Source organism: Netta rufina (genome assembly GCF_964035555.1).
Source record: "Netta rufina genome assembly, chromosome: 1".
NCBI lineage: Eukaryota > Metazoa > Chordata > Aves > Anseriformes > Anatidae > Netta > Netta rufina.
In genome coordinates, this window is record NC_140123.1 from 161,916,824 (window position 1) to 161,933,295 (window position 16,472).

General features: G+C 39.8%; 1 protein-coding gene across 1 annotated transcript in view; it reads left to right on the forward strand.

Annotated features, from left to right (window-relative positions):
* Positions 1 to 16,472, forward strand: part of SLC17A8 (solute carrier family 17 member 8) — a gene marked incomplete at both ends in the record, with an annotated part of 28,394 nt that overhangs the window by 1,857 nt on the left and 10,065 nt on the right. Inside the window, 4 exons of the mRNA XM_084287716.1 lie at positions 4,946 to 5,198; positions 7,569 to 7,687; positions 14,574 to 14,688; positions 15,150 to 15,237. Coding sequence (XP_084143842.1) covers positions 4,946 to 5,198; positions 7,569 to 7,687; positions 14,574 to 14,688; positions 15,150 to 15,237 — 575 coding nt within the window. The remainder of the gene's footprint in view (positions 1 to 4,945; positions 5,199 to 7,568; positions 7,688 to 14,573; positions 14,689 to 15,149; positions 15,238 to 16,472) is intronic.

The following is a 16,472-nucleotide window of genomic DNA, read 5'->3' on the forward strand; positions in this document are numbered from 1 at the left end:
TCAGAAGAAGATCCATTTGTTGCTAGAGTACCACCAGATAATAAATACACCAGCTGCAACAAATACACCAGATGTTTCAGAAAATAAATAGAAACATACAAAATTATATTTTATGCAACATAGGGCTTGTTCTTAATTAGTTAAATACAGTGGGGTAGAAAACAAACCAAACAAACAAACAAACAAACAAAAAAAAAAACAATTTGGATGAATCAAGGCTTGGGTGAATAATGTCAGTCAGAGCTGGGGCTCTGCAAACCTGAATAAGTTTCCCAGAAAAGAAACCTCTTTTTCCTGCAGCTCTTCTTGACAGGTAGGAACACTTTGGGCCTTGTTTGTACTTAGTGTGTGCAAAGAAAAAATCATGAATTCAAGTAAAATCTTAGTTTCTGCCTCTCCTGAGGATTACAGGAGTCCTTAACCAGCCAGCAGCAACTGGGGGCTTACCAATGAAGTTGGGAGTGACTAAGTGTGTTTACTTCCCAATAATATCACTGTTAATAAGAAAAGTAATATGGGCTATGCCCACAGCACAGCTGTACGTAGTCTGGGTTCTACTAGGTGTAGCTCTGACTCCTGCAGACCTTCTTTAATGAATTAAACTGCCCAACCTACTAAAAACTGCAACCTGAAGCTGGGTGAATTACCCTTGAGTTGGACAGGGCTCCTCTGCCTGCTCTGTATCATAGTCTTGATCTTCTGAACGTTTTCCTTTGCACAGAAGTACAGAAAGTGTAATGCATCACAGAGCAAGCAACACCATGAATACAGTGTGGGGTGCCCTGAGACCGTTTTGTGAGGCCCCTTGTACAAAGGTACTGCGCAAAGGGCACACTATGCATGTGCAGTGCCGCAGCACCTGTGGGGCATGCATCCATTGCATTGAGGCTGTGCTGGGAAGGCACCAGGATTGTGCCCTGCAGAGTGAGATTGCAATGCCTGAGAGATGCAGTAGTCCCATCATGTGTAAATGCTTGAAACATGCCATGAGTTTCATGCAAATATAACACAGAAGTCAGCTTCACAGGTCCCATGCACCAAGCGACTTAAGAGTGTTTGCCAATCTGCCCTGGGATATTGTATGAATACAACTGGATTTGCTATAGAAAATTATCACCTGGGCAATCCCCATAGAGCAGATGAAATCTCAGAAGATTGTATTTGCTTTTGGATAAATAATATTTTTTCAATAGTCAGTGAATAGGCTTCTACATCAGGATCATCAATAATTGTTGCATGTGGTGACTGTTGTTGGTTATGTAGGTGTGAGGTTTGAACACCTACAGATGCTGTTGCCTGTAAAAGCCTGTACTATCTGGTAAAAGTCATTTGGGAATGCATTCTAACACATGGCAGGTATTAACATTATTAAAATTTGCCTGTTTTTATAGAATGTATGTTGTTTTAATCAAATGAAATGGAATGTTGTAGTTCTATTCCACTTACACAGTTTGAAGAAATGACTACTTTCTATGCTAAACTGAATAGATACAAACCGGTAGATGTGTATGTGTTCTGTTATTATTATTATTACCAATTTGAATTTTAAAAATTTATTTCATACTTCCAAAACTCTGTATATGCCAGAGTAAAGCCATTAAAATAGAAAAGAAAAGAATGTCAGTTGGAGAAATTTCAAATACAGTAGTTATGACATTTGGGCATGGGACATGGATGCTGGTATCTTCAAATAGTCAAGCTTTTCTTACTTATCGAGTGTTGGATGTTTGATGAAAAGAGCAGAGTGATGTCAAGACTAAACATATTCCCATGCAGCAAAATACTCTCCAGTGTTAGTCAGATAATTAAAGCAGCTTTCTTCTAAATTATTGGTGTATAACAAGTGAAAACTTCAGTGTCACTACCAAAATATATGTATCAATCTTTTTGTGGATTTGACATACCTTCATTATATATCTACAGTGTTTAATAAATTAAGACCAAAAAGCAAGGTTAAACACTGGCTCCATGATTGCTTGTGCTGCTAATGTTTCACCCCATCTCTATTTTTGAATTGCTATTGCAAAATCATTTTCTCTGAGAAAAATCTTCCACAGAGGGGTTAATGTTAAGCTTTGAGGGTACAAAATATTCTGTGAATATTTGGGGTCACGAGTTAGTCCTCAACCTGCTTTTATTAATGAGTAGTTGAATACAATAGCAAAACAATTAATTTCACTGCAGAAACAATGTTGGACCATAGTGCTAGTCCTCCTGGCTCATCACTTCTAACAGTGAATTTGGAGAAGAAGGATGTTTTCATGCCTATGTGAAGTGACAGCCAGCTGAAAATGTCCAGATAGGAACAGATGTTTTGGCTTCACATGATGTGTCTAATCTTTGCCAGCTGCCCAAAATAATGCAGAAATTAACGTTTAATTTCTCTCATATAAATGGTGTGGTAAAGGTATGAAAAATTGAGGAATTGTGCTTTGATTTATTTAATTCAGTAACTTAGATTATGCTAGAGTAAAACAGTAAACTTACTTATTTTGTTTGTTAATAACTCTTTTGAGATAACAACAGCTCTAAAAATAATTATTCAATTGTCTTTTCACTTCCTGAGGCTTTTATTTTTGAACTTTTAGTCAGTGTACACCTACTGATATGAGTACACTAAGCAAGGAATATATGGTGTCTCGTTTTTTTAAGTGCCTGACTACATTACTCTCTGTACTCTCATTTCACTAACAATGCTGTCTCCCTGCCAATGAATCATAAGATCTCAATCACCTTCAATAACACCATAGTCATATCACATTTCCTGTGTTACCTTGCTTTAATGCAAACTCCAGCTTACAAAGAACTAATTTAACTTAGAAGTTAGCACTGCTTTGAGCAAGGGGTTAAATCAAATAACCCCCAGAAATCCCTTCTGGCCTAAACACCCTGGTTCTAGTTCTTGTTAGACATGTAAACTGATGGACTGTAATATGCTTTTTTTTTGTTGCTAAGAGTAAGGCTACAGTAGCAGTTTTATGGTACAAATTAAAAAGAAGTAATATAGCAAATGATGCACACCTTAGCATGTAGCTATAAAGCCTAGAAATACTGAAAATATACGGGAAAATTCATACCGGAAAGATATGTTTAAATTCACAGGAAACACCCCAAGAAGCCATATATACAATCTATATTTGCAAAACCTTTAGTATAGGATACTATCCAGTAAGTTATGGGCAGTACATTAGACTTAAAGCAATTGGAATGATTAATCAAAAGCTGTGATTAAACCAAAATTGTTCTCCTGAAAGAGCCAACCAACTACTGTGTAGATCAGCCAGGTGCAGCCCATCCATATATGCTTTGGCAACATTCTTTAATAGCTGATTATTATATGGAAAATTGAAGTCCATTGGATTTCAAATACATTTCAGGCCAGATGTGTGAAAAAAGGAAATAAGTTACTCCTTATCAGAAAGGAGTGAATTTAATCATTTCATCATCTTATACAGCAAGATGGGCTTCTTTTATATTGAGTATCTGTTCATATTTCCCTAGTAGCGTGAGCAACTCCATGGCATACACAAAAGGAGCTGGATCATGCGCTCATTGCTTCACAGCAAAGCCAAAGCTGAAAGGCTTCCTAATGTAACGCTCATCAAGATTTGGGGCTACACTTTAGTGAACACTTAACCTTAAGCTCATGGGAAGTGTTCAGTGGGCTTTTCATGTATTCAGAGCTAACCATGTGCTTGAATATTTCAGCATGTTAGAAAGCCCTTATTTTGCATTTAAAACAAAAGCATGAGAAGTTAATGTTAGGAAAGAAGTATTTATCTCCAGTCTAATAGTGTGTTTTCAGTTCCTTCTGATCTCATCTTTCTTACTAGAGACATTCCCTGTTCATATAGCACAGGATGTTAGTATCTCCAATCAGATTGGGAGATCAAATTAATTTTTAATTGCACTACCACAGGAAAAACTTCCATAAGTGCAGGAAATAGTGATGGGCAACAGCTGTACTGATGAGACCATTTGCCTCTTAAGCCACTGCTCCTGCTTTGGCTGATGGCAGCAGCTGTTTGCCCCCCATGGGGTCCTCCATTTCACTGCTGGTGGTGCAGTACTATAGGGAGAATATTTGCTCCTATTCCCAAGTAAATGGGAGGGCCCCTGTCCTTGGCTCTTTCCTCCCTATTCTCCCCAGTCTCACTGCAGTGTCCGCACTAAATTTGCTCCCAGGCAAAGCTCTTTCAGCCTCTTCTGCTGAGGGGTGGTCAGTTTTGCTGAGGGGGAATCAACAGACCAGAAAGTCACTTAATCTTCAGATTTATTTGAGTGTTAAATACTTTAAAGAAAAGGTTGGGTTTTGTAATGAGTTAAAGACTCGTGGTGAGTGGATGTTTCAGAGCAGAGGAAAACTTGGTGTCAAATCCCTCCAGGCAGAAAAAGCCGGGACCTGGCTCTTCCACACCTCAGCCCCTCTGCAGCTTAGCCCTGATGTTTGTCTCACAGGTCAAAACAAACTCACAGCAAGTTTGGGGTTGAGAAAAATAAATAAACAAATAACACCATGCTTTGTGCTGTACTTGCCCTTTCCTTGAAACCTACTGACAGCTCTGCTTAGTGGATCTAATTAGAAGTTATAATATTTTTTTTCTTTTTCTTTTTTTTTTTTTTTTTTCCATATGTATATGTTCCTAACAACCAGCAGGATTCATCACAACAGAACTCAATACACCTCTTATGATCATTCTCATGAACATCCTGCAAGCATTTTTGTAGCTAGCTGTTCAGCCAAGTGTCTATTGCTTAGAAACTTCAGTGTTGGTGAAAAAACATGCAGGCTGTGCCAACCTTTCAAAGTCTGACCAGCTTTAATTCATTACAGTACCAAGAGGCAAACACCTCAGACAGAGGTGATTTAGCAGCTGACTGCAGCACCTACCATCTATATTCTACTGTGTTTACATTTTCATTTTCTCTTGCTCTTTTCATCTAGGAAAATTGATGGCACCAACATAGAGGAGGATCACATTGAGCTGACAGAAGAGGGGCGGCCTGTGCAGGCCAGTGCCCGCAGGCCAGCCCTGTGTAACTGCTACTGCTGCGGACTGCCCAAGCGCTACATCATTGCCATCATGAGCGGCCTGGGCTTTTGCATTTCCTTCGGGATTAGGTGCAACCTGGGCGTTGCCATTGTAGAAATGGTGAACAATAGCACTGTTTATGTCAATGGTAAACCAGAGCTGCAGGTGAGAAACCATCCTCCTTTCCCTGTTGTGACCAGGCCCCGTTGCAGAATCATTGAAGTGCCACATATCAAAGTACTGTATATGTATATGTATAGGTTAACACTTTAGACAGGGAGACACATGAGTCTGGATTCCTATACAAGTGCACATGCTTAGCCCCTATTTAGGTCTCTAAGACACACTGAAAGTCTGTAAGGTCTGAGCATTTGCAATGTCACACAGAGGGTAAGTAATAGAAATGAGAGCTGAATTGGCTTGTATGTTTATCAGGTCCCCAATCTTTTTGTCACAGACAAATTTGGTTGCATTGACAGAAGCTTCTACTGTTCACTGTCTCTCAGGGAAATGCACCCTCATGCCACTACAGAAGGAATGATCAACGGCTGTACGTAGTGCTGGGCACACTCTATTCAGATTAGTGGATGACTTTCAAGACCTTAAAGTAGTCATTTGGCAATCTGGCAACAGGTTTTATGGGTTATTGACAGTGGATTGTTGTCTAGAAGTATTTGGAATTAGGTGGCAAGCTATTTCAAATTTGCAGTAGATGACATGCTTCGTAGCAAATGCCTACAAACTTTCAAAAATGCACCCAAGGAAATGTAGATTCAAAGCATATCTTTGTTTCCCCATTCCTGCTTTGTTTCAGGGTTGTGATATCACAAATCTCATTCTGGACTTTATGAACATGAATGTATAAAATTGACTTATTTTTGGATCCTTTTATAATATATCATTCACAGGAATATTGACTCTTACCTGACATTTCCACATACATGTATTCCCCTTGAGATATCACAAATCTCTGCTCTGTTTTGGGTGTGATATGTGAACTCCTCCTGATATGGGAACTTTCTCCATGTCTCATGGTGTCTTTGCCTTCAGAAATTAACACTACTTAGAAACTAAAATGAAAGACAGTAGCAGAAAATTAGGTATTAAAAACAGAAATGCAGCTCAGCACAGGAAAGCAGATCTCTTGAAAGAGTTTACATTGGTGGCAGGAAAATCCTTCAGCCCCTGTAAAACATGCCTGGCTAATTAATGCCATCTTTCTCCCAGCAAGTCAAATGAACTGTTTTGTAGCTTATTTGTTTGGAAAAAAAACCAACCTACTGAGGAAAACTGGTTCTTGCTTTTACACACAGGAAGTAATATAGAAAAAAAAAGATGTTAAGATCTGTCACTTTAGTTTTCATATTTATGTAGTGTTTTAGTGACAGTTGTAGTTCAGAATCTAAGAGAAAATTTGTGCCGTTTTCTCTTAAGACGATTAAATACCTTTCCCTGACATGTAGTTATAATGAAAATAAGCATGAAGCAAAACATCAGGGTTTCTTTTTGCTCCAGAACAGCCCTTCTGAACTGAGGGTTCAAGGAAAAAATGTCGACGCTAACCTTGTGTTAGTGTGATTATAATGAGTCAGGCACTGTTCTGACCTCCCACAATGAAGGGCAGGAGGGGTACCTTGGGTCACGTTTTCTTTACTGCCCCTATGTTTTGTTCTGGGCTTTGACCATTGCTCTTTCAAGCAAAGTACACCAAAACGGGTTCATCACAGAACAGGAATGACTTTATTCAGGATGAGTTTTGAGAAGACTGAAACTGCTTGCTATCCAAGGCTGAGGTGCATTGCAAAAGCGTTTGTCTTGGCTGTAGACATTTTTGACTCTGAAGCATCTCTGACCAGCCTAGGGGTGGCCTTCTGTATCCAAATCCAGCTTAATGACTGGCATCACTTTAAATAAAAGATGCACTAGTCAGCTAGCTAATGTTACCTAGATTTATTTCTATATTGTCTTGTCTTCAGGTGTTACACCCTCCTCTCCTTCTCCCATACTACTACTCCCTATTTTCTGCGCCTATACTACTACTCAATGTAGATGCTGGATGGTCAGAGTTTGACCCTGATGAGAAAAACCGTGGATAATACAGAACCAGCATAACCAGATCAATTCAAAGAGTATGAGCAACCTTGATAACTGTGTAAATGGATGTATTCATTGAAAGGTAGCAGGTCCTTGTTATAACACTAAGCAGGCCTGAAAACAAAGGTTTCAGCCCAAAAGGAGGCAGTGGCAAGAAGCAAAGATGAAGGTCCACCACCAGCTGCCTTTTGGCTGAAACTTTTTCCTCTCATTCATCCTGATTATAAGCTAAGAGCAGAAACAGTAATCTCATAAAGCAATTTGATATCATTTTGCTTTAACTGGGAGAGGGTTCAAGCTCAGCAACACCAGAACAAGGAGGCTCTCTTGATTTGCAGGATGGGGTAACTTCCATTTGACTTTCAAATAGTGTTTACCTCATAATCAGTATGCTTCATTTTACAGCATTTTTTTTTGGTTTTGTTTTGTTTTCCTTTGCAGAAAGCCCAATTCAATTGGGATCCAGAGACAGTGGGACTCATACATGGCTCTTTTTTCTGGGGTTACATTGTGACACAAATTCCAGGAGGGTTCATCTCAAACAAATTGGCTGCTAACAGGTAAGAAAACAGTAATTGAAAGAGGTAAGATCTGCAGCTTTACAAATGACTGGTTTACAAAGTTTAAATGATGATTGCAAAGTAGTGAATAAAAGTGTTTCAGGAATCTGAAGCTGAACTTGCAATATGTCTATAACCAAAAAAAATAAAAATCTATTATTGATCTGATTTCTGATAGTCTCAATTTAGCTCATTCATCTCAAATATGTACACATTTCTTGTTTTCTAAACAATAATGCTTTCTGGAGACTGTTAGGAAAATCATACCTGGTGTTTCAAACAATGCTTGGTAATATTTATCTTTCAGAAGTTGCCTTAGTGCTTCATAGCTCAGTTTACCTGCAAGTGAATTTTTTTTCCAATGAAATTTGACTTTTCTCCTTTAAAATTTCCCAGTGAATTGAAATGTCTTCCAGAATTTTTGAAGCTGTGCACGTAGGAATTACATGTTCTGAAGGCACAAACCTATCCTCATGCACATGGACATCTTGTCTGTGGCTGGATACAATACTTATGTCTGTAATTAGGATTGCCTAGAACTTTTCTAATAGAGCCTAATGATTTCTCTTTGGCAAACAATGAGCATCTATATGGATTTCTTCCATGCTCATTGTGTTTGTGGGCTGGCATTTTTTTTTTTTTAATTCAACTGTTTTTGAAAAGGATAATAAAAAAGTAGCTAATTTTGCCAAAGATAACTTTAGTCTTAGGCTTTACTTCAGAAAATCTTCAGAATTTGGACTATGATCGCATCTAAAACAGGGAGATTGTCTGAAGACAGCAGGTTGTAAATGAGCTCATGAGATGTACATGTGAAGGATGTTTGGGATCTACAGATGAAAGAGGATTGGCACTCATACCATTCTCCACAAATAAAATCTGACTTATCTACAAAGGCTTTCATAATAGGAAAAAAAATATCTTTGAGACCAGAACTACATGGTTTTGTCCAAATTCAAAGTACTTTGCTCTCTGTATTCTACAGAGAGTTACAGGGGTTACAAGACCGGACATTCTTCCCACCCATATCCTTTATGAAATGACTCCAGAATAGAGTCATCCCATAGAATTCTCCAGAAGTTCAGCCCCAACTCTCCTCTATTCATAACACGAAGTTCCTCTGCATTCAGTTTGTACTCTTTCTTCAACACTACTAGCAATCTGTTTTTCATTTCTCTACTACATAAAGTGCCTAAACAGGGTAGTTTTCACTCTGTTGAATAAGCCAAACAAATTAGCTAAGCTTAATCATTTCCCCAGTGTTTCCAGTCTTGCCACCAGATTTTGCAGCAGAAGGGCCCAAAACCACAGATGTGCACACTGTTGGCTGAATAATTCAGCATATTATTAATTTGGCTTTCATTCCCTTTATTTTCTTACAACCAGTAAAATCAGCTAAGTTTACCCTCTAGCTCAATTTATTCTGTCAGCTGACTGCTTTCTTAGGTACATATTATGCATATGCACAGAAAGCTATACTTCTGTCCCCAGGATACTTTCAGACTATTTCTTTCAGAAATTTCAGACAATACAACACCGCATCATAGATTTGATTAGCATAACTGCATTTAGGAGCAGAATTTGCTCAAGGAACAACACCCCAAAGGATGATCTCAAAGAGAATTCCTGTTTGTAGTAATAGGGATCACAAATCTGTCTGACTCCACGTTTTTCCTTTATTTGTTGTTTGTCCAACCAATTTCAGTTTGGGTAGATTCAGCAGTGGTACTGAGTTTCTGTTTCAGGGGGATGACATCTGCTTGCTAAGACCACAGGGCAGGAAACAGAGAGCTGGGGTTTGTCTGTGAACCCACCTCCCCTAGAAAGACAAATGCTTTCTATTTCCCAACTGCACACTAGTAATGATATTATTCTGTCCTGTTATTGACTTTATAGATTTACATATAGACTCTTGTCACCTGTTTAAATCCCACTCAGCACTGTGGAATCTTGAACACACATGGACCCTTCCTCACCTCAGGCATTTCTCTAATGCAAATAGTTATTTATAATAATGTGGGATTAAGATGGATCTCAGAACAGCTGAATATAATGAGTGATATATGGTTTGGCATCAAAGCCATCTGAAACTGAATAAATTGCTTTATACATGCCCAAATTTGTATGGATCTGCATTCTCCCAAAAAGTTCATGAACCATTTAGTGACTATGTCCCTTTATCTTGCTGCTTATCCTCACACATGCATACTAACAAAATTTCATCATTGTTTGGTGGTGACAAGGAGACATGAAACATAAGGCACTCCATTATATCAGTTTTCAGTAACAGCACCCTGCTGACCAGAGGAATCTTTTGCTGGAGAATTCTGTTTCGATCCAAAAGTAGCAGCTGGCCAAGGATCATGGTGGTGAGGAGAAAAGAATATGTCAATTAACTGAAAAGAACTGGGATATTCTTTGGGATTAAAGGCAGTGAACTGCTGGAAAGATGCTGGCTATTTGTGAAAACAATACTTAGCCTCTTAAACAGTAACACAAGAGTGTATGGTTCTAACAGTATAAATCATACATTTACAATACACATATTCTGGTTGGTATTAAATTAAGTAGCAAAGATTGGAAGCTCAATACCCAGAGCTAGCTGTTTGGATAAGAAAACATGTTCTCTTTCTTATGGTTTATTCTTCCACTTGCTCATTAACTTACATTTTAACATAATTTGCTGTAGTTCCCTGAGATGGTTAACTGTGTTATGATAACACATTTGACATCAGTATTAGTGGTAAGGAAGAGGCAAAGTGCAAAACTTTTCTCCTCTGATTATAACAGAGAGCTAAGTAATACTTATTTCTCAGCTAGATGCTTACTTGGCTTCGAAAACAGTCTCCTAAATGTCAAGATACGATCATAGGCTTTGTGTGCCATTTCAGATATTCAGACTGCTTTTTATATAAATGCATTCCTTTGTCACTTCCCTCTGTCAGCCTGCCCAGCCTCTTTGCTTTTGTGTTCATTTGCTAAGTGCTTTCTTGTCATTCAGATTATGAGCTGTCTAGGCATTGGCTGTTGTTTTCCTCAATAGGTGCACAGAATTTAGATAAAATAGTGTTGATCTATGACTGTAGATTCTTTGCGCTATAATGCTACCATTAATACTGCTATCAATAATAAGCCCAGATTCAAAATATGAGGTGATGTATATTTCCTGTGAATGTTTCCAAAAAGAAACTGAAATATAAACAACCAAATCCTTATAGAAAGAAAGAAAGAAAGAAAGAAAGAAAGAAAGAAAGAAAGAAAGAAAGAAAGAAAGAAAGAAAGAAAGAAAGAAAGAAAGAAAGAAAGAAAGAAAGAAAGAAAGAAAGAAAGAAAGAGAAGGAAGGAAGGAGGGAAGGAAGGAAGGAGGGAAGGAAGAAAAAAGAAAAAAGAAAAATAATCTGACAATAAAAAGTTGTGACACAACAACCCCATGCAATGCCAAAACCTTGGGGCAGAGTGGCTGGAAAACTGTGCAGAAGAAAAGGATCTCATGCCTTGAACATGAGCTGTCAGTATGACCAGGTGGCCAAGAAGGCCAATGGCATCCTGGCTTGTATCAGGAATAGCGTAGCCAGCAGGACCAGGGAGGTGATTGTCCCCCTGTACTCTGCTCTGGTGAGGCTGCACCTTGAGTGCTGTGTTCAGCTTTGGGCCCCTCGATACAAGAAGGACATCGGTGCCCTGGAGCATGTCCAGAGAAGGGCTACAAAGCTGGTGAAGGGCCTGGAACACAAGTCCTACGAGGAGTGGCTGAAAGAACTGGGGTTGTTTAGTCTGGAAAAGAGGAGGCTCAGGGGAGACCTTATTGCCCTCTACAACTACCTGAAAGGAAGGCATGGGGAGCTGAGAGTCAGCTGCTTCTCACACAGTAATAGGACTAGGGGCCTCAAGTTGTGCCACGGGAGGTTTAGGTTGGAAATAGGAGACATTTCTTTTCAGAAAGAGTAGTCAGGCACTGGAACAGGTTGCCCAGGGAAGTGGTAGTGTCACTGTCCCTGGGAGTGTTCAAGGCAAGGGTTGCTTAAGCAAGATGTGGTGCTTAGGGACATGGTTTAGTGGGTGACATTGGTGGTAGGGGAATGGTTGGATCAGATGATCTTGGACGTCTTTTCCAGCCTTAACGATTCTGATTCTATGAAAGTTTATAAATATTTTGAAGTGGAAGATGATAATAGCTATGCATAGTAAGATCTGTGAATGTACTTAGTAGAAAAATGAAAAAGGAGAAAATATTTCTACTATCCAGATCTCATGATTTCAGATCAAATATCTATCTAATACCATTCATACATCAGAATGAAGCTTAATGTGTCATTTTTGAAATGCGACTGGCATAGCAAGCCAATTCAGAACTTGTTCAACATCATTACATTTGAACAGTTTGAAAAAGGAATGTGAATTATGGTCCTCAAACAGCAGCATGACGCCAGCTAGCATCAGTGTAGCTGGAAACTGAGGCCCTTTGCCATAAGGGAGTTCTTGACTCTCAACATGATACTAGAGTCATGAACTCTTGATACTCAGAGTGTGTGACACAGCTTTTGAAGTCCATTTGTGGCACAGAAAGGCTTCAGTCAGCCAGGTGTGAAGATATATGAAATCCTTATGGGTCCCTACCAACTTGGCATTCTATGATTCTGATAAATCAAATATAGCTCAAACTTCCTAATGGTATTAATTTAAATTAATACCATTAGGTAAATGTAGTCAAGTCCAGTTGGAGGCCAGTCACTAGTGGCGTTCCCCAGGGCTCGGTGCTGGGGCCGGTCCTCTTTAATATCTTCATTGATGATCTGGACGAGGGCATTGAGTGCACCCTCAGTAAGTTTGCAGATGACACCAAGCTATGCGCGTGTGTCGATCTGCTTGAGGGTAGGAAGGCTCTGCAGGAGGATCTGGATAGGCTGCACCGATGGGCTGAGGTCAACTGCATGAAGTTCAACAAGACCAAGTGCTGGGTCCTGCACCTGGGGCGCAATAACCCCAAGCAGAGCTACAGGCTGGGAGAGGAATGGTTGGAGAGCTGCCAGGCAGAGAAGGACCTGGGAGTGATGGTGGATAGTCGGCTGAATATGAGCCAGCAGTGTGCTCAGGTGGCCAAGAAGGCCAACAGCATCCTGGCTTGCATAAGAAACAGTGTGACCAGCAGGGCTAGGGAGGTGATCGTCCCCCTGTACTCGGCTCTGGTGAGGCCGCACCTCGAGTACTGTGTTCAGTTTTGGGCCCCTCGCTACAAGAAGGACATCGAAGTGCTCGAGTGGGTCCAGAGAAGGGCGACGAAGCTGGTGAGGGGCCTGGAGAACAAGTCCTACAAGGAGCGGCTGAGGGAGCTGGGCTTGTTCAGCCTGGAGAAAAGGAGGCTCAGGGGTGACCTTATTGCTCTCTACAGATACCTTAAAGGAGGCTGTAGCGAGGTGGGGGTTGGTCTATTCTCCCACGTGCCTGGTGACAGGACGAGGGGGAATGGGCTAAAGTTGCGCCAGAGGAGTTTTAGGTTGGATGTTAGGAAGAACTTCTTTACCGAAAGGGTTGTTAGACACTGGAACAGGCTGCCCAGGGAAGTGGTGGAGTCACCATCACTGGAAGTCTTTAAAAGACGTTTAGATGTAGAGCTTAGGGATATGGTTTAGTGGGGACTGTTAGTGTTAGGTCAGAGGTTGGACTTGATGATCTTGAGGTCTCTTCCAACCTAGAAATTCTGTGATTCTGTGATTCTGTGAAATGGTTGTTTCAAAAGGTTGTTCTCAGTCTCTTTCTTGGTTTCCAGTGGTGTTTTCCATGGTACAACAGCCTCAGCTCTCCAGATGTCCTTTTATGAACTATATAAGGGAACATAAGTGAGCACTCAGGGATGTTTTTTCCTTGCGCTTCAGCATCAGTGCCTGGCAAGCCTGCAGCCCATCCCGTACTGTGATGACTTCCCTGTGTCCCAGCTGTCTATCATGTCTATTGTCACTATGGTTTATTATTGACACAATGCACTAAGTGCGCACCACTCTTTGGCTAAACTTAGGAAACCCCAAGTCCATGCAGGGAGAGCTCCCACAGACTGTGGTAAATGAGGCAGACCCAGCTCTGAGTGTCATCCCAGGGCCTCTGACTGTCCTGGAGTTTCAGTGATGCTGCTCAGGTCTATAACTACCACACAGAGGTTTCTGCTGCCTGTTTCTCTAATGGGTGGTAATACCTGGAAAACTGTAAATGATTTCCCAAAAGCTACAGGCTTCAGGGGCATTTAGACTTGTACCCAGCTCTAGGAAATGCTCTTCCTGAGGAGGATAACAAAATGTTTATATCATGTTTTTCATAGAAACCCTCTTGTAGAAACATCCCTTCTATGCCATAGTTACAAAGGACACTTGCTGCTATTATTTAGAGAACTGATGTTGGAAAGGAGTTAATCTTAAACTGTTCTGTTCTATGTTTTAGCAGCAGGAAGTGAAAATAATCAGTGCACTCACACATTTCAGAAAGGCACTTACATTAGGCTTTACTTGATTTGAGTTAAACCCTACTGATATAACTGAATTCAAGTACTTTCAAGGATAGATGTGCTTCTCACAGTTCAGGTCTCATACAAACAGCTTAGCTACCAGCTGGTGGCATAAAAACACCCACGTCTAGTTCTCTGATATAAAGAAAAAGCAAAAAAACAAACTCAGAATCTTTGTTTCTATGTACATTAAACTCTTTCATTCAGGGAAAAAATGCATTGACATTATGGGGACTTACCCCCTTTTAATAATAAAACGGCTTATGACTTGGTGGGCAGCAGTGAGATTGTCTTTGAAACTGAACCTAAGTACAGTCTGAAAAGTAGATAATAATTATATTCTCTTCTATTGTTACTTTTTTTTTTTTTTCTTTTTTTTTTTTTTTCCCAAAGGGTATTTGGAGCAGCTATTTTTCTAACATCTACACTGAACATGTTCATCCCTTCTGCGGCAAGAGTGCATTATGGCTGTGTGATGTTTGTAAGAATTCTGCAAGGACTGGTGGAGGTATGAACACTCATCACTTTTGTTTTGAGAGATTTGGTTCTAAAACATAAAAATTTTGGTCAGGTTTTCTGATCTCTCTGCAGTTTTACTTGGTACTCATTTTTTCCATTGGTATTTTTAGGATGATATTTTAAAATCATGCTAATTTATATTTTTAAATTTATCTTAAAAGAAGGTAAAGAATTTAGGTTTATAGTGCTGGAGTTTTGTCTAGTTTAGAATATTTGTGCCATCCATGGTACATGTACATGTTAAACAGCATTTTTACCCCAGCACACCTTACCATTTGATTCAAGTAAGTTTACCATCTTCATATTGCAAAAATAAAGGTCTTCCAGGCTTACTTAACCTTTTCTACATAGTTCCATGGTGACAAAAAGTTAGACAGGTTGACAGTGTCAGCAACTGCTTGAAGTAGAAATGCAGTGAAAGCAAATCATGATGTGTGAAATGTCTAACAGGGTGTCACCTACCCAGCCTGCCATGGGATGTGGAGTAAGTGGGCTCCTCCACTGGAGAGAAGCAGGTTGGCAACCACATCATTCTGTGGTAAGTTGATAGGTTTGAAAGTATATAGACATATACTTTAGTAATTTCATGATTTACAAGAGAAATGCAAACCTTCTGCCTTTTGCTGCATCTGCCTATGGCCACATTAGCTTGCACTCAGCTCAAGAACATTTTTTTTTTAATGACCCCCCCTTTATTATTTAAAAACAATCCTCCTCAAAATGACTCCAATAGCAAAGTAAAACAAGTCTAGAAATGTCAGATGAGAGAAATTACACTTTTTTTTTTTTCTTTTTCATTTGCTCGTCTTCAGGGATTCTATTTGTTATGTGTATTGAATTGACTCTTCTAATCAAGTATGCACTTGATTATTTTAAAGGACTTGAGGACTTGGTCAGGCTTGTACTTTGCTCTGCTTACTGCATCCCTTTCTAATGTTGACAGTCAACTTTCTAGAAGATGGCTGGTGGAAAGTTTCAGAAGACTCTGGGGAGAGGAACCCAGTGGACAGATGGGAGAAATCAAATTCTTTCATTCCATTTGGAATCTTTCTAGCCTCTGGCAAGAGCCTTAAACCTTGTTATGGAACAGGGAGCAGGAAAAATACTGAGGTTTACACCTTGTTCTTCAAGGATACTCTCTTTTTGGTCTCAGCCACACTACAAAAAGTAGTTTTATTTTTCTCATTTAATTCCATTCCCTGGGTAGAAATTTTTGAATAGAGATGCTGCAGGACACTCTGCACCACCACATTGTCTTGCTAGGAAAAATGACTGTGACTCTCACACCTTTCTGGCCCTTTTATTTCTTCTTTTGGTGAGCCTGCCTAGCTGCTAATTCCAGGGAAAACTGTGAATGCTAGTATTCATTGACTCCTCATTGACTCCAGGCTAGATTTGTGTAGATGGCTACATGGGAGGAAGATAAAGCATAAATAAAATGTACTCCTTCCACTCTCACCCTAAAAGGTCCAGACATGTGTAGTACAGAGCTGAAATGTTTCTGCTTCAATTGCAGATGAGCTGTGTTGGGAGTGTCAGAAAAGGCACTACTCATTAATTCAGTCTGTCATTTCTTATCCTCTAAGAAACTCTTATCATCTTTATTTGGTGTCCTTTCCCATTTGTAAAAGTGAAATTGGACAGGTGAGCCGGTACCTAATAATACTAAAGAAAAAACAGAAACAGTGAGATTTTGAAGAGTGAGCAGGTCAGAATGGAGGAATAGAAAACAATAAAAACAAATGTAGGTGGTAGGGTAAAGCCACCTGTAGA